Source organism: Callorhinchus milii, unplaced genomic scaffold (assembly GCF_018977255.1).
Source record: "Callorhinchus milii isolate IMCB2004 unplaced genomic scaffold, IMCB_Cmil_1.0 Scaffold22, whole genome shotgun sequence".
Taxonomy (NCBI): domain Eukaryota; kingdom Metazoa; phylum Chordata; class Chondrichthyes; order Chimaeriformes; family Callorhinchidae; genus Callorhinchus; species Callorhinchus milii.
This window is the reverse complement of record NW_024704763.1, coordinates 2,532,240-2,555,270: the sequence shown is the minus strand read 5'-3', so window position 1 is coordinate 2,555,270 and position 23,031 is coordinate 2,532,240. Positions and strand designations below refer to the sequence as shown.

General features: G+C 37.1%; 1 protein-coding gene across 1 annotated transcript in view; it reads right to left on the bottom strand.

Moving 5' to 3' along the window:
• The window catches only part of dennd4a (DENN/MADD domain containing 4A), a 35,229-nt gene extending 18,363 nt beyond the window's left edge, over positions 1 to 16,866 (bottom strand). Inside the window, 12 exon segments of the mRNA XM_007905468.2 lie at positions 1,595 to 1,740; positions 2,211 to 2,429; positions 2,963 to 3,063; positions 3,565 to 3,740; positions 5,970 to 6,114; positions 6,631 to 6,689; positions 7,156 to 7,222; positions 7,481 to 7,722; positions 8,378 to 8,547; positions 10,921 to 10,990; positions 14,511 to 14,760; positions 16,546 to 16,866. Coding sequence (XP_007903659.2) covers positions 1,595 to 1,740; positions 2,211 to 2,429; positions 2,963 to 3,063; positions 3,565 to 3,740; positions 5,970 to 6,114; positions 6,631 to 6,689; positions 7,156 to 7,222; positions 7,481 to 7,722; positions 8,378 to 8,547; positions 10,921 to 10,990; positions 14,511 to 14,760; positions 16,546 to 16,856 — 1,956 coding nt within the window. The 5' untranslated portion in view covers positions 16,857 to 16,866.
• Between the last annotated feature and the right edge of the window lie 6,165 nt (positions 16,867 to 23,031).

The window sequence follows — 23,031 nt, the reverse complement described above, 5'->3', positions numbered from 1 at the left end:
CCGCTCCACCCTTTCTATGTAAGCAGTTACATAGAACTATTACACAGAATAATATGGCACAGTATGGATAATCAGACGATATAGAGATACTCTCTGCTAATAGACTATGCAGAGATGCTGACTCCTAATATCAGATATAGAGGTAATACTGCTAATGTCTGTAATAATATACTGACTGGCTGGGTGTGTTCTAATACTAATGCATTGATTGTAAAGGGAGCTGATGCTTTCGATTGACCTGGAAGTCTACCTGGAGACACGCAACTCTAGAAAACATTCCTGGACAAATGTGAAGCTGATAGTGATGATTTCCTTGCTTAGACCCTTCAAACTAGCCTTCAGGGATACCGAGACACGAGTTCACACCGAAATAGGTGCAGAGAAGGAAAATGGAGGATCTCTATAGGCTAAAACATATATTATTGTAATATAATTTCTCAATAAATAGGAGATGTCTTCTTAAAAAAAATTTACAAAGCTAAGAAAAATGAGTATGTCTTATAAGGGTACTCTCAAATCATGTGGATGTATCCACAATAGCATATTATATAATCTCACTAATAAAAATCTCAATATTACACCATTTCCAAGTAAACCATGAGGGTATAATTGAACAACAAGTGCAGAAACCTATTTATCAGACCGTGCTTACTCTAGAACAGATCCTGCTTGTGGGATTTAGTGACCTTGGCTTTCAGTTCTAAAGTTAGCCTACTTCTCTTTATGAAACACAAACCTGCTTGTTTATTAATAGTGGACTGCCCTTATGACTATTGAAATCTAGATACTAATACGACATCATGTGATAAAATGCAATAGGATATAAATGACTATAATAGCTAGATAGTGAAGCATTGACTAGCTAAAAATTATAACGAGTATGTTTCAGTATTACTCTTTAGAGAGTTCAAGAGGAGACAAAAGTCCCTAACAGTCTTACCTTAATTCCTTTATCAGAATTCCTCTCTGAATAGAAAAGCTTGACAAAGAAAGAACAATCAGGAAGCCAATGAGATAAATGTATATATTCAATAAAGATCCAGGATGATACGAGGAGCAGTACAAATCACTATTACATTTAATGTTATCAGTTTTAAGACTTTCCTATTTAAAAGGGCTTTAATATTATGATATTGCTCACTGACTAATATTGCAATTGTATCTTTTAAGAAAACTTTTTTGAAAAAAACAAAATAATTTGAGTTGCTACTGAATGGCAGACAGGAGCCACCACCTTGTATCACCAGTTCAGAGAACAGTGAAGCAGCAAGTTTTGATCAACTTGCAAGGCTGCTTTCCTTCCTTTCCTGAACTGTACATATTTCAGGAACGCTTTAGGTTCATTATGATATGTGTCACTGTAAGTAGTCCGGAGGAAAGAGTGATAGACTGCTCAGGATCCTTAAAACTATAGCACTCAAGAAGGGTGAAGATAAATTAAACTGACATTACTGCCTGTCATTCATTTTCCAGAGAATTAAGCATATTTAGAGGTAGAATAGATTATTAGAAAACATTAGTAATCATATAGGTAATACGACTATAGCTGGAAAAGTCACAAAAAGACTCGTCTTTTTTTNAAAAAATGACTTACTTTATCGACGCAATCGTCGAAGAATGCTAGACTTGCGTCCTTGTCGCTTACAAAGGAACATTCCTCAATGAACCGGATAAACATTTGAGTTTTTGTCATCAATGAATAGAATTTCTGGTGAGACCGGTCTCGACTCTTTAGAAAACCTACAGAGAATTAGTTAATGTTGAGATTAATATTATAAAGATTTATATTATATACAGCTTTTTCTTTTCCCCTCCACTTCCACAAAAGGAGATTACATTGGAGGGTCAGGCACCTAGAATTCTCTTGAGCATCTTCAAACAGCTGAATGTACAGTGGCATTGGTGTGGACGTTGGTTGAAAAGTCAAATAAGAAGATACTAAGAGAGCAATAAATAATATAACTACCACAACTCTTAGAAAATACAAACACAGTTCAACAAATAAATTAGAAATAGATCAGCATTACATGCAAAAATTATGTTGAAGGAGTAGATCACCTTCAGGCTATAGAGACATGGCATAGAAAGATGCAGAGGAAACCTCTTTTTAAAATAAATCTTTCATATGGAAAATTTCTAATTTATCATCAACATTTTTGAGGAACTGATATTTGCCATCTGAAATATTTTTGTAATGATTTCTGTCTAACCTTGAAGATCAAACAGTGAGCTTGCATCAGTTGCTTTCTCAGAAGGAGCCTGTGTGATGGGTAGAAGATAAGATCTGTAACCCTTCAATATGGAGGCCATGAATCGGAGGAAGACTTCTTGTATTTCCATCTCCAACACCTGCACCTTCTTACCAGAGTTTAAATCACAGTCATTCATTGTCATCTCCATTAAAGCCTCTTCCCTCGGCCTTTGCTGCACTGTAAGGAAATGAGTCCCAGTTACACAAGTTATAGGTTTATTCACCTTATTACAAAGATTAGTGCATAAAGTGGAGGGCTGATGGCAACACACATTAGTGCAGTGTAGCAATGCATGGTAATACATAATGGAAGAACAAATGAATGGCTTACAGACCCTACACTTCTATAACAATGGGGTTTGGCCGAGGTACCAGAGGGTTGGCAGCACACTTGGATTCGTACTCCAGTAAGTCAGTGAGCTTCAGGATAAATTCAGTTAAATATAGCTTTACAATGGTCTTGCCTTTAAGTTTCCTTAAAAATCATTGTCCCATGAAAAAAAAGAGCTCGCTTACAAATACTAAAAGACCTGTGATCAAAGCGATGGCTTTTTATTCTTGATGTCCAGAGCTGGCACTGTAGTGCCTCGTGAGGCATTCTTAACCAATCCCTACCTGGAGCTTTAATTTACTGTACAAATCCCCAGGGCTTATTCCCAGTTTGAAGAGCACTAACAAGCTGTAGCGTTATACAGCTTTTTCTTTACTTACGTTCTGCAAGCTGTTCGTAAAGATTGTTTAAAGAGTTCATCAGATTTTTACAAGCTTTCTTCGGCAGGATCTTCCATGTAAGGTTCTTTCTGTCTTCAGTTCTGAAATAATTTTTTTTTCAAATTACAAGTCTTGGGGACAAATAAGCAACTTTAAAAATTGCTCTTTCAGTCATTTTCACCAGATTGCCAACAATATCCATTGTGAATGGTGTTGGAGGCAAGTACAAAGCTGTAACAATATCTTTGTACCATCAGTCAGATTTACTATTTTAATTATTTAACAGATTACAAAGCCACAATGTTATATATATATATTGCTGCTTCCAGCTTCAAGTGAATTGCTTTGTGAACATGAATAGAACTCATTTGTAGTGGGGGGGGGGGGGGGGAGGGGAAGTGCAAATTTAATAAGGAACACATAACTTCAAAGGAACACAAAATCAAATTACAAAGTTTGAATGCAATGTACAGTGGGATCCATTTGTTCAAAATGTAGACAACTCATAAAACTGCATCCCTTTTCTCACTCCATCTCTATTTCCAACCTAGTTTTAAACTCCCAAACTGTAAAAGCAAACAGCAACATGATGAAAGGCTTACTGTGAGATGGTGTTGGTATCCAGGTCCACACAGCTTACGTCATTCGGTGGATCATAGAGGTCAAAGTAGCGTGAGTCAACCCCTACGATGAAGGGACAAGGAGCACTGAGCACATCGGCAAGAGCCAGGGGGCACAGAGGAATGTATGGGCATGGCCAATGGAATGGAAATATCATCTGCAAATAAAAAAAACATTGTCAATATTTTCATCATAGCTTGAACATTTCCGTCAAGCGTTGCTTCATTGTACAACTGACTCAGCATCGATTTGTCAGCAGTTTCACATTAAGCTATTCTCACAAACTTGCTTAAAAAAATCTCAAATCTCATAACCGTTTGAATCTGTCACTTACTCTATTTACGTGCTAGGATCTGTAATAATTTGAAAAATAACCATAAAAAGAATAAAGTCTAACATATGACTAAAATAGTTTTCACAATGTACATTGTCATTGATTACACAAATAGAAGTCAAGGTTGGTTGAGTCTGTTCAATAATTTCACTCAAAACTTTCTTTTAGAATGAGCCTGATCCAAGTTTCCAGTTTATGTAATTTAGTTAGTTACATTATAGCTCACATTGCAGAGATTATTGCCAAGACAAGACTGTCAGTGTGCTTTGGCACATCTTCCTGACGTGAAAGGCACTATATAAATGTAAATTTGTATTGTATTAGTGTGACTCCAGAAGGTCGAGCTACAGCCAATAGCATTGTGCTGCGTGGCATGGATCATAGTAGCTCACCCAGATAATCAGGAGTCATGGGATCCTGAATGCCTTGTTAAACATTTGACATCCTTTTCTTAATCTGGAGAGGCAGTTGGATTTAATGCATAACACAATGCTTAAATCATAAAATCTGGTGACAAGAGCAAGCAAGTGTACATATATTTTCAGAATGAGTTCAACTTTGTTTTTTGCATATTTTAATTAAATTTTCTTCCCCTTTATGGCAGTGCCAAAATCTATGACCTAAATAGAATCTGTGTTTCTTTATGGTCTTCACTAATGCAGCCCAAGTAAAACATGTATTTGATAACCAAGGTCAAGCTGTCAGAAATAAGGTCATGTTCCTGGCATTAATATCACACCTCCATGTTTATGGTCGCAACACGAAAGCTGTTACAGTTATCCATAACTTATCAAAAAAACAACTTAACAACAACAACTTGGATTTATATAGCGCCCTCCACACCGGAGGGCGTCTTAGAGCGCTTTAAAAAAGAAAAGAAAAAAAGAAAAAAGAATTTGGATGTTAATCCCCAAGCTGCAAATTGTTCAGCCACAGAACATACAGTCTCTGCACCTTATAATATAGCCTTTTAAGAGCTTTGGGACATCCTCCTAACCTGAAATACCAAGTATAAAGATAATAAATATTCTGCTTCTCCTGCTTCTTATTGTCCTTCAGAGCCTAATTGCCTGAAACTCTGTTCACTGTATGCAAAAGTTATTGTAGTGCAGAATTAACCAGTGAACTACAAGGCAAGTTTTATTACTCCATAACACCTGTTTACCTAGCAGTAAGAACCCAGTTTTTAGTTAATTGGTGGATCGCTTTCTGGGGATAGGAATCCCTCATGATAAATAAATTGGTAACTCAATCCACGACTGTTTGTGGGACACTGCTCTGCAAACATTTGACTCTTACTCATGTACTGTTGCAGTGACTATTTTTCTGGTCCTCGATAAAAGTTAGAGTTATCAGATTTACAACTTTGCAGCCCATACACTAAATAGCATTTAACTGCTCAAATGTTTCTCTTAGTTTATTATCAGTCTTTTGAGTCTGAAGGGCAAAGAAATGTCTGCTGCTGAAATGCAGTTGAATATTAAAATTAAACTACTATTCAGCATTAACTTTTAAATTCTGAAATTCTGTTTTTAAAAAAAATGTAATTCCTAAATCTTTGCAGAATGGGATTGGTAAACATGACTGATGATAAAATTCCCTCATTAACAACTGAATTACAGAGGAAGCCCCTTTGTGTCAGTGAGTAAATATTCTCTTTGATTACTGCTAACACAGCTCGCATTATACTGCGAAATGAGGCAGTCTGACAAAGCCAAAATAGACAGAACACATTCTAATTCCATAACCTTTGCAATAAAATCTCTCCTCAAATGTAAATTATAACCAGATCTTTTAAAAGAAAATTATTCCAACTTAGGTAATAATGTCCATCACAAATTTACATAACAATATTTGCAGATTTTAAATGAAAGATGTGCATAAATTTTGAAAGCTGAAAAAGTCTGATTATCAAGTGGATTATTCCAACAAATGAAAAGAGAGATTAAACTCAAATAACCCATTTTGGGAACAAAAGTGGCAAATAAAAAAAGTCTAACTGTGCCAATTTCCTTACAAAGAATCCCTCAACAAGTCCAGTTTTGTACTCACAGATACAAGTGCTTCCGCCACACTAGTCAGCACAGCTGGTCGGAGAGAGTGGATGAGAATTTTGTGTTCGGTCACAGCGTATAGCAGCATTGATATAGCATTTTCAGGTCCCAGATTTTGTAGCAAAGTAATGAAACTGCCACCGCTGAAAGCAAAAGGACAGATATCAGCATTGTTCTGTGAAGAAAATGATGATTTGTGTTCACCTCCTGTCAGCTCCAACATTTTCAATAATTTCTCCCCTGCTTTAGACCTTGCATCACAAGGCTATTTGCCCACGTCTATGACTTTGAAACAAAGAGGTCCCTTTGGAAGTGTAGACAAAAGGTCATACAATGAAACATTTAATGTATCTTTCTCTTTCAGATGCTGATTGAACTCCTGTGAATTCCCAATACTTTCAGATTTCCAATTCCTTTTTTAAACTAAAATCTTCTCTTAGATAAATTGCTCTACCTCCAAAGTTGGGAGGGAAGGTGGGGGAAAGGAAGGGAAGCAGTGCAATGCTGGGGCAAATCTTCATCTACCTCGCTTTGCTCTGGAAATTTGTGCACAATTCAGAAGTGTGAAGAAAACTGAATAAAAATGGGACTCGAATGCTTGGAAAAAAAAGTCTGGATAACAAATTAGGTACCAAGTAGAAAGTGAATGATATGCTTACCTCAATGGGAGTGGGGATGATACCGGTTGACAAAGCATCAAAGAATCATGAGGTGATTGCTGAAATAGAAGATTGTGTGGCAGATTGAAATTCAATAGCACCTAAATAATGTAATTCTAGCTGCAGCAAATTTCCCCTCTCCCAGTCCCAGGAGAAGCAGGACATCAGTCAAGAGAAGCTCCAATCCTTTTACCTCTTTTATTTCATGGATCCTTAATTTTCTCAACACTTTTCTACCTATTTTAGGCCTCTTAACGGACCCCCATTTTGCTTCTGGAGGTAAGTATTTTCTTATTGTAAAACTATCCTAAAATTTGATCTTATTGCGAGACAAACTACATCACTGTACAATGATCAGTGCAGATATTACAGTGATATATACTTCTCGTATAAATTATATAACTATCAATAAGGATACATTTCACAGTAACATATTCCAGCTGGAATGATACTGTAATAATATACATCAGATCTTTTTTTAACAATAGATTGAATATAAGTGGTTTGTCATGCAGATACACTCACCTGCACGAGAATCCTTGGCCTCTGTGGAGAAGGAAATGGGGCATTGTGCATAAAATGGCAGATGTGTCTGCAAAATAGAGATATAAACGTTATTAAAGCATGATGCATACACAGGGTGAGTGTGTGCAGGAATCTGTATTTGCCAACAACAAATAAATGTTATTTTGTGATTTATTATTAAAATCTGCATCAACTCCAAAACTTCATTAAGAATCGTTCACTGAATCTATTAAGTAACTAGCATCATGTAGTGTTTAATATATTTAGAATTTAAGCATCTCCTGTAGACAGGAAAGAATGATCTTATTAAGTAAGAAAGACTTACTTCTCAATAGGTAGTGCATGAGGTCCAGAGATGGAATATCGATACAAAAATGTGAGAAATTTTCGAAAGGCATCAAAGAATGGCCAGTGTGACAGGAGGCAGATGCACTTGTTTGTGTGAACTGTTTTGGAGAGGATGGGTTTTCGGTCCATAGCACTGACCAACCCCAGCTGTGATCGCTGCTTATCTGTCAGGCTCTCTTGAGGAAGAGGCTCATAGAACTGAATAGCTGCTCCATAAACCTAGGAACAATGAGTAAGTTTGAGGCATTATTATATATTATATTATCATCAAGGCACAAGATCAATATGTAATTACCTATTTGATAAACTGCGATGGTGAAAACAGAAACATCCCACTCAATCAAGTACAAATGATTGCAATTAGTTCGGGAATACACTTCAAACACTTTCTTCGTATAATTTACTCATCAGTGCTCAGGCAGCCAGCAAAATACATCTGGTTTTGTTTTGCACTTTCCTCCAAAGTATAGTAAATAGTTATTAAAGAGGCTAAAATGGGATTGTATTTCACATAACCTCGTATACACAAATGCTGCAATAACAGAATTGGAAATACACCAAAGCCATTGCAATTTATTTTAATTAAATTTAAACCTCCTGTTCCATCAGAATAGTACCCTTACTTATCATGACCAACTAGTACACCCAATTTTCTCCCATTTTAAGTCCGTGGTCAACGGGTAAGAAATGAATTCAATATGTCACGTGCTGACAATTGGATTATATAACAAGTGTGGATAATATAATAGGTAAAAACAATTTGGTACAATTTTGATCTAAAAATAGAACAAATTAACTTCAAACAAGACTTACATAACCAGTATCGGAGAAATGCATTGAATATTGCATCACAACAAGGTTGTTATAAATGTACCTTTTCTCCCGAAGCTCCAGTTAACACGAACGTAGAGAAGACAGGGAGTGGATATTTGGTATTACAAGGCCAACACTCAATGGTTGCACCCATAGGCAAGCAAAAGAGAGGTACAGATGCAGGCAATGGAAAGGATTCATAATCTTCTTCTGGATACCTGCATATCAAGCCTTTGAAAGACAGAAAATCATAGCGAGAAATTAAAACATTTAACCTTTGTGGACACTGTATACAATAGCAAGATTAGAAACCAACGCCTGCAACAGCAAGACACTGTTCAAAAATGTGCATGATGAAGATCCAAAGCAATTATATGTGGCTGGGTACCTCACAAAATGGGCAGCATTTGTGTACCACGTAAAACATTGAAGATCCCTGAAGGAGTGAACGTTTAAACTTTTCAAACTTTTACTAATCATGATCCTGAATAGATCACACAGATATTATTCTACACCGCACGTTACAGAGCAGATATATTCTTGTAGGCTAAGTGACAGATTTTTCTGTCATTTTAGTTTTGCAAATTTGTCCTCGTATTGAAAAATATTATTTCATTTCATGTCTTTGTCATGTTATTCACATTTTAGAAATGTCATTAAGAGTCACATGTGCAAGGGAACAAATTAATAAATATACCAAATGTAGATTTTGAAATATCCACATCAAAAAATATGCTACGTGGAGAGTAAAACATATCACCTCCCACTAGGAGGTTGCAGGGCAGCCAAGAATTTATCCTATGATTTCTTTCCCTGTCGGACACCTGCAGCTTTCCATTGATATATTCTTCAAAGACTGCAGAAAAAAGGACACATCTACATCTCATTGCTCCATACTGAGCACACAGCACAGTGCTGGCTTCCCATTCATAATATCTTTTAAAGTAATATGCTGAAATAAATGGACCAGCAAAAGAGGCAATACAGTAGTTAAAGCAACAGAACAAAAAACAAACATATTAATGTTACTGATCTTTCCAATTATACATTGTACAAAAGTGTGGCTTTTCACTGCTCCTGTCCTCAATTGCAGTGTCTTTCAATCTAAAAATCTGAATACAAATTTTGCTCCCACAAAGAGCAATTTCCAGAAAACTGAAACAACACTAGAGTCCATTAAGAATGACTGCTACAAAAGCTACTGAAAGTTTGCGTTAAGCCATATTCAGGTTGCAATTAAAAGTGAGCAAACAGTTTGTATCACCCAATGAGTGCAATTTCCATATTCCAAATCAAGTCAAAACTATTTTATAACTAGTTACACCAACAAAAATTGCACAGTTTGGCATATGTTTTAAGAAGAATTCTTATCAAGAGAGAGTTGATATCTACATTTCCATGACATGTAGTACCTTAGTGACTATAAGGAGAAATATTGTAAGCACAATATAAATACCTCCTTTACATCTTCCACAGATACAGCCTGGCTTTCCATTCAAGTGATAGCTAGCCTGCTTACAGAGCAATCATTAACCATCTCTCTCTTTTTAAAAAGCACTCCCAAGTTTTCATTATGTTCTCAGTTAAGCAACTGCAAATCTCCATGGGGAGGACTCTGAAAAATAAAACTATGGCTCCCAATTGGTCTGCAGACAGACTGACTATGAAATATTACTTGCCAACCAGCAGGTAGGAGACCCAGTATCTCCCATTTAGATGGGTATATAAATCTAAATAAGTCCTCATGCCTTAATCCGACTCATTATATGAAGGGTTTTGACTTCTTGGTTGACATAAAGACCTATATCAAGTGCAAACTTCTTTTATGATTTCAGTCTCTGGAACAGTAAGTATTTACAATTCTGGTAACTCAGAAAAAATATTTTTGGCCTTGACTTTTTAAAAAAATAAGGTACTTAAACGCATATCAGAAATGAAAAAGATTACTGTATAGACAGGGATCTGATTTCATGTCTCCAATACAAACAGTAAACTATAGTGTTGATCACTAACAGCATCCAGTGCTTTGTCAGCAGCAAGCAAGTATTGGCTCAATGCACTTGTGCTACAAGACTGCCAGCAAGGAAGTTAAAAACATCTGTCAACAGTGTAATTTCCTGCAACAAAATCAAATTGCAACAGATTTCTCTAGTCATAGGTGCCATAGGAGAACAGTCATTGCTAGGTCTCATGGCTGAGGTCAATCCTCTGTTGTAATTACCTCATTACATTAAGGAACCAAGAAAAACATTTCAGAAATAATTCCAGGACTCAAATGACATCATAACCTAAGAGAATGAAGTCTTGTAAATGTTTTCAAAATCCCGTTCCATATTCTTGTCGATCTACCCAGCAATACGACTTGCAGAAAATGTTCACATCAGTATTGCTCCAAATTAATTCCATTTCACAGTATTATTCCATTTCAAAGAGCTCTGGGATACTATCCAGTGTGAGGGGCACCATATAAATGCAAGTTGTTGTTGTAGTTGTTATTATATACGCAATAAACCCAATAACAGAGGAGCCCAACAATTCAGTGTTACCCATTTTTCAAAAGCCCAGCTTTACTTATCCATATCTCTTCAACGATGCACTACTCACCGGCTTTGTAAGCTATAGCATTAGTCTTGGCCAAAGACTTCTTATAAGACAGGTACACTGCTGATCCCCACTGCAAAAGAAAATTCATTAAATCAATGAATTTATCCGTATCACATTCAATATGTCTGCAACAACAACAAAATTACATTTGTATAGAACCTTTCACGTTGGGAGGACATCCCAAGGTGCTGGACAGACAGAGTTACGGCCCGAGCTGAGGATCTGGGTGGGGGAGGCAGGGAGATCGAAAGCACGGTCGAAGAGGAGGGTCTTGAGGTGGGTCTTGAAGGTGGCGAGGGAGGGAGGAGGGTGGCTGGGCGAGACAGAGGGACTGCGGGATGGAGTTCCAGAGGGTGAGTGCAGAGTGGCAGAAGGCCTGCCCACCGATAGTGGGGCGAGCAAGGCGGGGGATGTGAAGCAGACTGGAGCCCGATGAGCGGAGGGAGTGAATAGGGTGGTAGGGGATTAGGAGGTCGGAGAAGTAGGGAGGAGCAAGACTGTGGAGGACTTTGAAGGTGAGGGCCAGGATGTTGAACTGCATCCTCTGTGTGATGGGAAGCCAATGGATTTGGGCAAGGATGGGGATGATAGGGTCGGGGAGCCTAGTGCGAGAGAGGACACGGGCTGCAGAGTTCTGAATGATCTGCAGCCTGTGGAGGGAGGAGTTGGGGTGGCCGACAAGCAGTGAGTTTACATAGTAGAGCCTCGATGGAATGAAGGCATGTATGAGGGTTTCGTCAGTCTGCGGTGTGAGACAGTGTCGAAGCCGGGCAACGTTGCGGAGATGGGGAAGGCAGAGCAGGTCATGGTGCAGATGTGGGGTAGAAAGGATAGTTGAGGGTCAAACAAGACCCAAGGGTCCGGACTGGCTTAGCAAGGTGGAGTGTACAACCATGGATGGTGATGTTGTCAGCGCCTGAGGTGAGGAGGCGCTGACGGGAACCAATCAGGAGAGCCTCAGTCTTGTTGGCGTTCAACTGAAGAAAGTTAGCTCTCATCCAGAACTTGGTGTCTGACAGACATTCTGCCAGCAGAGTAGTGGTCCTGGAGTCAAGGGTGGAGGCAGAGAAGTAGAGTTGGGTATCATCTGCGTACATGTGGAAGTTGACCCCATGTCTGCGGATGATATCACCAAGAGGGAGCATATAGATGTTGTAGACTGCAGTACGATTATTCTCAGTGAACTTTGCATGGCCAACCTTACAGTGCTAGAAATGGTTATACAGATTATATCATGATGCAACATATGTATGCAAATCACGACTCAGAAATAAATATTTAATAGTGCCATGTTAGGATTAGAAACATCTTCCCTTTTAATAAAATTGTGCAATTTATGAAAATAGTTCTAGATATTAATTGGAGAAAATGAACTGGAATAAATCTATTCTCTTGATTGATGAAGAGCTCGTCAGTGGAGGAACGCATTGTTACAGACGAGAAAGGAACCGATACAGCTGAACAAACTAACAATGAAGGATTGGAGATGAAAGGATAAATATCAGTTGCTAATTCTCCAATTCCCAAAAGAAGAAAATAATTTGAGTCTTCCAAACCAAGTACATTATAATGAGCAACCTGAAAAAATACAATCTCTTTAATTAGGATGAGATCATTTTCAGATAAATCACCTTGAAACCAAATCAGAGATATCTAATGCAACATAATTAACCCATAGGGGAGCCACGGAATCCATCATAACAAGATTTTTCTTCGGTCGTTTCAATGATATGCTGAAGAAAAAGGGACAGGAGCATCAATACACGATTCAGCAAAAAGGCAAGTAAAGCTAGGGAGACTCCATTAGAGCAAGCCCCGGTTTAGCACGTCCCCTTATAGTATAGATGTACCATGGACAAGCCAATTTCCCATGCTATATGGCCACTTCCCAGCTCGTCAGGTTTCCGCCGAATCCACTCACTTCCTGATTTTGTACATTTATGCTACTATTGCTGTTTCCTCTGCACTCCAAATGTGCACTATGTGCAGGAAGTGCCACTAAGCCCAGGAAATGCTACTAACACCACCACATTAGCAGCAACCTGATGACACACGCCAGACATACCTCAAACTTTGCTTTAACACAGAAGTCTGTATTTAAGCACCGTGTTATAATGAGGTTGTCCCATAACAATAAAGAAACGTAATTAAGATATCACTACAGATAACAGACCAAAGAAGAACGAGACAATAGCAACATCTACCAAGCACAATGTCACAAGTTGGATCTCTCCAGATCTGCACAGAATTCACCATCTTTTAAATAAAGCTAGCTTTTCCTTTAAAAGTGTTATCTCTGTGGGAAAGTTTCAGGTAAGTTCAGTTCTTGGTAAAACTAAGAACAGCTTGCTCTTAAAACTCTGCAACACTGCCAACAAGTTGATGGCCAGGGAAAGGTCACTCTGCAACAGATACTATATCAGCTATAGTACAAACTTCTGTGATGCAGTTCTTGTGCATTACTTTTTTTTACATTAAGAAAAATTGGTATGAAGATTATTGATGACACAATTCTGAGGCTCTGGAACTCCCTTCCTCACTCCCTTCGCCTCGCTACCTCTCTTCCTATTTTCAGGTCTCTGCTGAAGACCTTTCTTTTCTACCACGTCTTTGCTCAGCTTCCTCCCCCTCCCCCTGGCTGGGCCCCGGGATCCGTTACTGTGAAGCACTCTGAGATACCGTCCAGCATGGAGGGCGCTATATAAATCCAAGCTGTTGTTGTTGTTGTATCTAATCCCATTGCTGCATTATTGTCTGGTCAACAACTTGTAAAACTGTCAGACATCAATGTCCTTATAATTTTAAATGCAATCTGAAAAGTCACGGGTTGATCAGGAAGTGTTGCACAACTCAAGGTTAGACAGAGCAGCAGATGTACTGAACCTATCAAATATCACTGGACTCTAAAGCCCTGAGCCAACACACACACTGCTGCAAGCAACTCTAAGATGACATATGGAACTGGATTTGTGCTCGCCAGTCTTCATTAAACTGACTTCATGTGGTAATTTTAACAAGGCATTGGCTGGAAGCTCGAAGCTGCAAACTTATTCCAATAAGCCAAGAACATAGAGGGAATGGAATTCTCTAAATCCTTTAATTAATTCTCTAACCTCATAAAGTTACATTTCCAAGAAAGATTCCAAGAATTGTATTAATTCTTATGCAAAAGCATGCAATGAATTCAATAAAAAGAAAGACAAACTCAAAATATCTCTTTATATCTCAGACAGTTGTAAAACTACTGAATTACACTTAAAAATTTGAATTGAGGTGAACCAACCAGTTTGATGGCTGGAAGAAATTAGTTCTCAACCGGATATTTTGCATTTGCCAAACCAATGTAAGAACATTGATAATAAATATGAAGGCCAAATTAAGTCCATTGTTAAAAAAGTATGTTCTGCATTCTATATACTTTGACCTAGGGATTCTGATTTAACTGGTAACAACCTAATAACTCAGGTTGCTATATTAACAGCAGGGTGGATTTGAATGATACAGCCGAGTTTCTTACAATTAATGATGTTTTTAATTTGTTTTCTTTATCTTGCTTTAAAGCTCATGTGAAAATGGATTGTAGAGCTTACCATGCTGCTGTTTAGGTTCTTGTCCACTTTGCAGAAAGTGTGTGGCGGTGTCTCTCCCTTACTAGGAATAATTATGCAAATATCAGTGACAGCCAGGGAATTCTGGGCTATGTTTTCTTGTGCCCTGCGATATGTTATGTAGATTCGCTGAGATGAAGTCCCACCACTTATATTAGCAGGACGACCGTAAGGAGTTGTTTGAATAATCTGACATCCATGCTTTAGCCTCTCTTTCCATTCATATAAAACCCTGTAAAATAATACAACAGATTAGAAAATGCAACCAGATAACAAAACTATTTAACCATGGAGCACTTATTGGTAACCACATTTACTGTAGGAAATAATGGGGCTTATTTCAGTATTACTCAATAACTCATTATCTGGTTAAAATGATCAATATATTTAATGAGTAGCATTGCTGTTATTTTACTGAGTACTAACCACAAATGTTGCTGATTTTTTTTTAACTGGACATTTATTATTTAAGTGTGTCCATTAAGACCTGAACATATCACACTATGCTCATTTACATAACACAACCTTTAACTCACAGGCTATCATTAATCTCTAATCTTGGATATCAGAATTTTGCAATTTCAGTAATCTATTTACTACTGTGCATTTAATGCTTCAGACTGCTCTTCCTATTGTGAGCTTTTATTATCATGATGAGTTTGTATAAGTGCACATCAAGGGTTTAACAAAGGTAACGATCATTTTCACAAAAATAAAACAAATAGTTTTTATAACCTTTCACACTTTCTCACTTATTTGACATTAGATTCTGTTTCTTTTAACTGATTTATTTTTAAACCAGTGAGCGACAAGGAGCTGTTAAGTATAAATATACATTTCAACAGAGCAAAGTGAGAAAACAATAACATTTTAAAATCAGTATTTCCAAGGAGCATAATCTGCGATATAAATTTCACAGAACCTGATGAATCATCTATCAACAAACTTCAGCCTAAAACACTATACAATTGCAGTGAGTTTGATCATTCACTTTAATCAATTCAAAACGATGACACGCAATCAAAAAATACAAAATGGCAAAATATTTCTTCCTCCAAATATATTGGATTTCCCAGTAAAACAGAATAAATATCTAAATGATTCCCTTGAACTTGAAGGCAATGCAGACAGGGTCAGAGTATACAACATAAAAACCAAATCCAGATAGCTCTTTACAGATTAAAGCTAGATGTTGAAATTTGAGTTTGACAATATTTATAGATTTTTTTCATTTCTCACACTCAGCCAAATGGAACTCCCAATTTGTGAAAAAGCAGCAAGAAAACGACCTTGCTGTAGAAACTTCTGCCATCAATCGTGAAGCTAAAACCAGCATCTGATGGTGATTAATGTACTGCTTGCTCTCAGCAGCAGTACTCTCACCCAGAGATCCAGCAATGCAAAACAACAGATTGCATAATATTTGAGACCACAATAAAAATGATCTAATCTCCCATTGTACTTAAGCAATATGCTTTCTGATGTGACACAACATCACGACTATCCTCTTGAAAATGTATTTCAAAATAACAAGATATTTCCATTATTATGTATGAAGAACCAGTATCTTCTCAAGATGCTGGGTGTGACTTGGGATAAAGAATTGAGTGAAACTTTCATAGCCTAGGATTGAAAAATGACAATGTTCTTTGAATGAAACACCCATTTATATTGTATTTCACCCACAAAATATACAATTTACTTTGCAGTATATTCTGTGAAGTGCTTTGAGACGTCTCAAAGACATGATAAGGCTCTATATCAAATGCAACGATTATTATTTTTGAAACATCAAGCAGACACTCCATTTGATGGCACAAGTTTCTTATTTTGTTTCGTCCACCTAAACTAACTGTGCAAACTATACACTTGATGTTATAGTATTTAGACTAGATTGACCAGTGGCTGCATTCATGTGTATGAATGTGAAGCGCTTTGAGACGTTGAGAAGACGTGAAAAGCGCTATATCAAATGCAAGGATTATTATTATTATGAGTTGAGTTTGAAGTTACCTACCCCAGATCAGTCAGTGGTGGCTTATCTCTCCCTCTTTTGTAGCACAGGAAAATCTGTGGTCCCATCAAACTCCCATTGTTAAGATCAGCTGATAATCCAGTTGGAGTGACTTCCACACACGTATACCCTTGGGGAACGTCCTCTCCTAATGACTTCACAATGACAGCCACATCTGTGATCGGCGCTTTAGGTTTGGCGATTTTGTGGCAGCTGTCATTGAACTGAATTTCTTCTTCAAGTGGTTTGGATGCACTTGTCATACCTGCCACTACAAAGTAGTCGGCAACACGTGGACCTTTATCTTCCATCATGGCTGCTTATCTGAAATTCAAAAGAAGATTGTGATGTAGAGTGGTATCTCCGACATCTGGTTCAAAATCTGGCATAATTGAAATGTTCCTCTCAGGTTAAGGAACATTCTTGGATCAGAATATTCTTTCATTGGCATTGTAGTAAGGTCACCAATTTTCCTATCAATTCAAATCCTACAGTAACCATTTCTCTATACAGCACATGGAGGACTGGAATGTACTGGAAATGTTACAGTTATAATCACTCATTGAGTGGACAGAAAACAAAATAGATTACACTTAATGCTTGAGAGTTGCAAAGCAAATCCCAAATTCAGGATTTTGCATGTTAAGTGGTTCTTTCGTTTTGCTTTTAAAAAGACAAGTTGAATGATGAAAGCAAATATTACTTTACCTAGGCAATTGGCATTAAAGCTGAAATTCGACCAGGATAAAGGGCATGATGCCCTTGCAGTGTTTCCAACAGGTGCAAGATTCTGTTGCACACAATTATGCAAGTAACCTGACCAATATTAAACCCATTACAGTACAATGTTCTAGAAAATACTGACATAACATGATGTTGCCACTCTATTTCTTTACTAAGGATAGAAGAAAGTAATTGCTTCCATCTAAAAGCTTTGAATTTCCATAGCTATTAACTACATGTACTTAGTAGTTTGGCTTTCAACCAACTCAGAGCAATAGAATGAAAGCCTCCTCACTGAAACAGCTTTACGTATACTAACTTTGATGAGTGGCAAGATTGCTCAATGTCCAGTCCATCTAACAAAACAACTTATGCTGTATTTCATTATTAAACTAGGCCCTTTAGTAGTTTGGGCTTCAGAATGGAAATACTGATTTTACTGTTAAGATACATTGTTGTGGCAGAAAAGAGAGAGCTTTAATCTGGTTCACACCAATGCTATGCCTGACCTGGGAGTACATGTTGGTATCACTGGTTGGCAAAAGAAGAAAAACATATTATTTCTTGTACTGATATTCTAAAATCAAATAAATGAAATAAAGGAATCTAAAATAAATGTATTCAAAATTGATCCATTAATAAATAGGTAGAAGGCAAAGATCATTATGCTTAATATAACTCTGCTCCCAATTGATAAATCAATTAAAAACTGCCTCTCCGTCCCTATAAATAGAGTCAATCTATTCAAGATCCCTTTTACATTCTATTTACCTTATCCCTCAGAGGTTGTTGTCTCTTCCTGATTGTTATTGCACTGACTGAGTAATCTGCTTTAGAAACAATCTACAGCTACTTTAAATAATAATAAACTCAGCACCAGTTTATCTGCTATTATTTATTAATGCCAGTTAGATAAGAATGAACAGATAGGAATGAACAGCCACAGTTAGGAATAAAAACAGCAAAATAACAGCTTAAAAGGAGTACTGAAATTCCATGACTTTCTTTCTTGTTAAGATCAATGTAGATATAGTTTCCACAGTGAGGTTGCCACGCTGTGTCAGGAAAGGCAAGATGGTCATTTTTAAATCAGATTCACTGACCCACCACAGATGAAGTCTTATAAATTATAACATTTTATCTGGATATGACACAAATACAGGTATTTTAATAGAATGGTAAGAGCCCCAACTGTGCAGATAATCTGCATGGTGACTCAGAACCATAGAAATTCACAGGACTGGAGGCCATTCAATCCATCAAGCATGTACTGGCTCTTTGAAAGAGCTATCCATGAAGTTCTCTATACTTGATGTGCTAATATACATATACTTCAGTACTGTCTCTGATCCTTTGATATTCATTTACTCCTTCCTCCAACTGATCTCTTCTTTATTAGCTCAATGACTTCCTCCTTTGTACAATTTAACAACACAATATGACAATAAATGGCTATTGTATATTTAACATCTGGTTTCCTAAACACTAACCTGGGTTGCATCAGATGCTAAGAGGTGACACAAGATAGTTTTATATCTTTGCCAAGGTTATTTATTATTATTATTATTTGGATCTTTTCAAGCCATTTTATTGACATGCTCTTGGCTGACCTCTTCTTCCTCCCTGCGGTCTGCCAAACAAGCCTCATGTGTACATCCACAACAGACAGCTAGCTATGCCAACCTTATACTTCGTTGGAATCTCCTGGCAGGAGGTGGTGCTTTTAACCTCATTAGGTGTTATTTTCTCCCTAGTTTATTATTTTTAGCATGTATTCCATTTTATTTTGGGGATTTGAGTATTGGTCCAAGTTTCCGCTCCATAAATGTCTTAGGGTTGGATTACGTTAAATTGGTGTCAATTCCACTATTTTGTGCTGAATAACGTTGCTTTTACGTCATGCCGATACAATTACATTTATGGATCACTCGTATAAGGCAAAGGTAAGTACTGAAGATTAGAGTGAAGTGAATGTTCAGACAAATATCTATTCCACTAAAAATTTGTTTTCAACTACATTTTCAAGCTAAAACATTCCATTATTCTATTAACTGCACACATCTTTTTTTGTCTATTTTCCTCAAAAGATGACATAAAACATTGCCACCCAAATCATCTAACTAAGGCCTTTGCAATTTCCATCTAGATATTCTCATCTTCCATGCGACAATCAAACAATCAAGCATTCGGGATACTAGGCTTTATATATAGGGGTATAAAATCCAAAAGTCAGGAAGTTATGAAGAACCTTTATAAAACACTGGTTAGGCCTCAGCGAGAGACTGTGTTCGGTTCGGGGCACCACAATTTAGGAAGGACGTCAAGGCATTGGAGAGGGTGCAAAGGAGATTTACCAGGATGGTACCAGGAATGAGGGACTTCAGTTATCAGGAGAGGTGAGAGAAGCGAGGATTATTCTCCTTGGAGCAGAGAAGGTTAAGAGGAGACTTAATAGAAGTTTTCAAAATTATGAGGGGATTTAATAGGGTGAACAAGGAGAAACTATTTCCACTGGTGGGTGGTTTGGTAACCCGAGGGCACTGATTTAAAACAGAAGGACGGTGAGGAGAAATTTGTTTTACACAGCGAGTTGTTCGGACCTGGAATGCATTGCCTGAAAGGGTGGTGGAAGCCAATTTGATAACAGCTTTTAAGAGAGAAGTAGATAATTATTTGGAGAGGACAAATTTGCAGGGCTATGGGGAGAGAGCGGGGGAGTGGAATTGAATTGGAGAGCTCTTTTCAAAGAGCCGACACAGACACAATTGCCCGAATGGCCTCCTTCTGTGCTGTATAATTCTATGATTCTAGTACTGGTAACAAACACATACCTCCTGTCAGATTCAGATACAAACCCAAGAAATTCTATTCTTTTAAAACTTAGCTTAAAACTACAAATAATGAATCATCTACATTTTGCTTTACATGCACATATCACACAATTTCAGATCTGGTGCAAAAATGGGCTTAATAGCCTCTGACTGAGTGGTACAGATCTACGGCATGGATCTGTCAATAAACCACTTGAGATTTTCTGAACAGTTTTAAAGTTCTTCATCTTGTGTCATCACATTTCCTCTTTTTTTGCTAGGTTTTTAAATTTTACATGTTGCATCACTATCCGGTTGGTCAAAATCTACTGCTGTAGAACCTTATGTAGAAATTTCACAAGACCACACCAAAAAGCTCACAAAAAGAGGATATGCTGGTTTTAATAATGTGGGATAGCAGAGGTGAAATAGCCACCATAGGGGCAATATTGATTTGACATTTATTATACGTGTATTGATCAATTTTACATCGCTGCTGTGGGATTTAAATTTAGGAAGCAAACTGAATTGTATGCATTTGAGAAAAATACTTAGCTCAACTTTGAGATTTACTCAACATGTGCTTGATAAAAAAAATACAACTCAAAATACTGTGTAAATAGATACTTCAAGATGCTCTGTCTACTTGTACATTTCATTTAAGTGCTGTCAATCTGTCAAAGAAGTAGATAACTGCTCAAGGAGATGGATTGTATTTGGTTACAATGTCAATTTAAGTTAACAAAAATCCATTTGGTTAAACACTGTATAATTCTTTGGGTCATAAACCAGGCATTCAGAACAAATAAAATGTCATTTTCTCAAGACACTGGACGTAAACAAATAATGAACATGTGTATCCAGTATCAAAGAAACCACCATGGAAACCACCAGCACTGCAGTGGAAAGAGGGGGAAGATAAACAATTTGAATTGAATTCCTTTACATATAATGTGGTGAACAGGGAACCAAACAAAAGCGACACTAGAGACAGATACCATCAGCAATTTCAGGTAGAGATGAGTCTCAGAATGTAATTGTACATTAGAACCCTGTTATAATGTAGGAATTAGAGTTCATAAAATTCCAACCTGCTTTATAACTGCAATCACAGAGCATCCATCTCATAAGCAAACCTATAATTGTAATCAAACATGTTATAACAGGGTTCTACTATATTTAAAAAAATACAGTCAGACAGATAGAGAGTAATGGTCTTTCTGCTGTTGTACATTCCTACATTCCTAAAGAGATTAGAAGATAAGCTTGATTTGTAAATTGTGTTTAATAGATTCTGTCCAGACAAAAACAGATACCATATCTTCCAATTACAACCATCTGTTGAAATAGTAAATGCCAATTAAGTGGCTGGATACTGTGGCACTATCTAATTAACATGGAGGTTTCCCTCAAGGCTCAGTTCACTCCAATGAGACCTCATGCAGCACAAAGCAACAACAGTAGACAAACAAAACAGGCAGCACTATTGTTAAAAGGAATATAAATGTTACATAAAATAAGATTCCGCCACCAACTGCAATAGTGTGCTTCTAAAATTACTACAATCCTTTCATTATTATTTAATAATAGTATTTCAGTTCAAAATCCAGAATCTATTGCTTTTAATTCTGTTATAATTCTGTGCTGAATACTCTCTCTAAATTGTCTCTTCCTTATTTTTATTTTGCTGCTAAAATTACACTAAATAAAAGCTTCAACAATGTCAGATCATATTTATGGAGCTCATTGTCTTTCAATCTGATGTTTAAGATGGTTAAACTCCAGCAATGTGTTCTCTAGGGTTCCCAAACCTTTGCTCTTGCCAACCTGTGCCTAAACTCTCCAGGGTTGTGTAAGCAGGGTGTGGCCATTTGAGGAGACTGAGAACTCCATGCCAGATAAATGGAAATCAAATGCTACATATGTGGAATTCTCAGTAGTTTGATTTGGAGATTCCTAAGCATGGTGATAGATTTCTGCATCAGACCAAAAAAAAGACAACTTTCATTTTTCACTGAATAATTTAAAGCTCTCACAAAGGAAACACCATCTTCCACTATCACAAAGTGAGAATCTCACAAGAATAGGGAGCACTGTTTAAATAATATACAATTTCTGACTAGACTTAACTCAATGATTGCTTTCTCTCTTGTGCTGTAAAAATGTCTCCCATGGCTGTTTGTGGGACATGGCTATGCACAAACTGGCTGCTATGTTTGCCCACAAAATATAGTCACCACTTTACAGTATATCTTGTGAAGCATTTTTAGGCATCTCGCCAACTTGATGAGGCGCTGTATCACATGCAAGGATTATTATCATCATTTTTCTTTGCTTTCTATTCCATAAGACTGTCTCGTTCTCATGAATATGATCAGATAGCAAGAAACAACTACCTGGCCTACAAGTGACTTATAAGGTTAAGAACCCAATTTAAAATTGCATAATACAGGGCTAATTCTGACAAACATCTGCATAATCCTTGACAAATTGCCTCCTTTCACCCACCACATAATATACAGCAAGTTCTAAATTTTAAAAAGAAAGCAAAACTAGTTCCAACTGGCAGAAGCTGAAAAAAGTCAGGTCATGTCAGCATAAGAATGGAGTTAAAGGGTAATACATCAACATGAATAAATGCTTTCACATTTATTACTTAAAAGTCAAAGTGAGTTTTACAGCATATAGAAAGTCACTCAATGTCAGGGTAATTTCTCTTTCAAAGGACTGTCTGCGCACTTCTAATTATAGCATTCTTCACGGAATAATTTTTCAATTGTAACTATGTTGTCTGGGTTTCAGACCTTGATGTGAACGTCTTTCAGACAGCTGTCTGCTCTATATAAAAAGAGTACATAAAAGCATCATCACAACAGAAGAAAAATAAGACATGATTGGAATGCAGAATTTTTTAATATAAAATACTCCGTGAATTAATGCATTGCACATCCAGTGA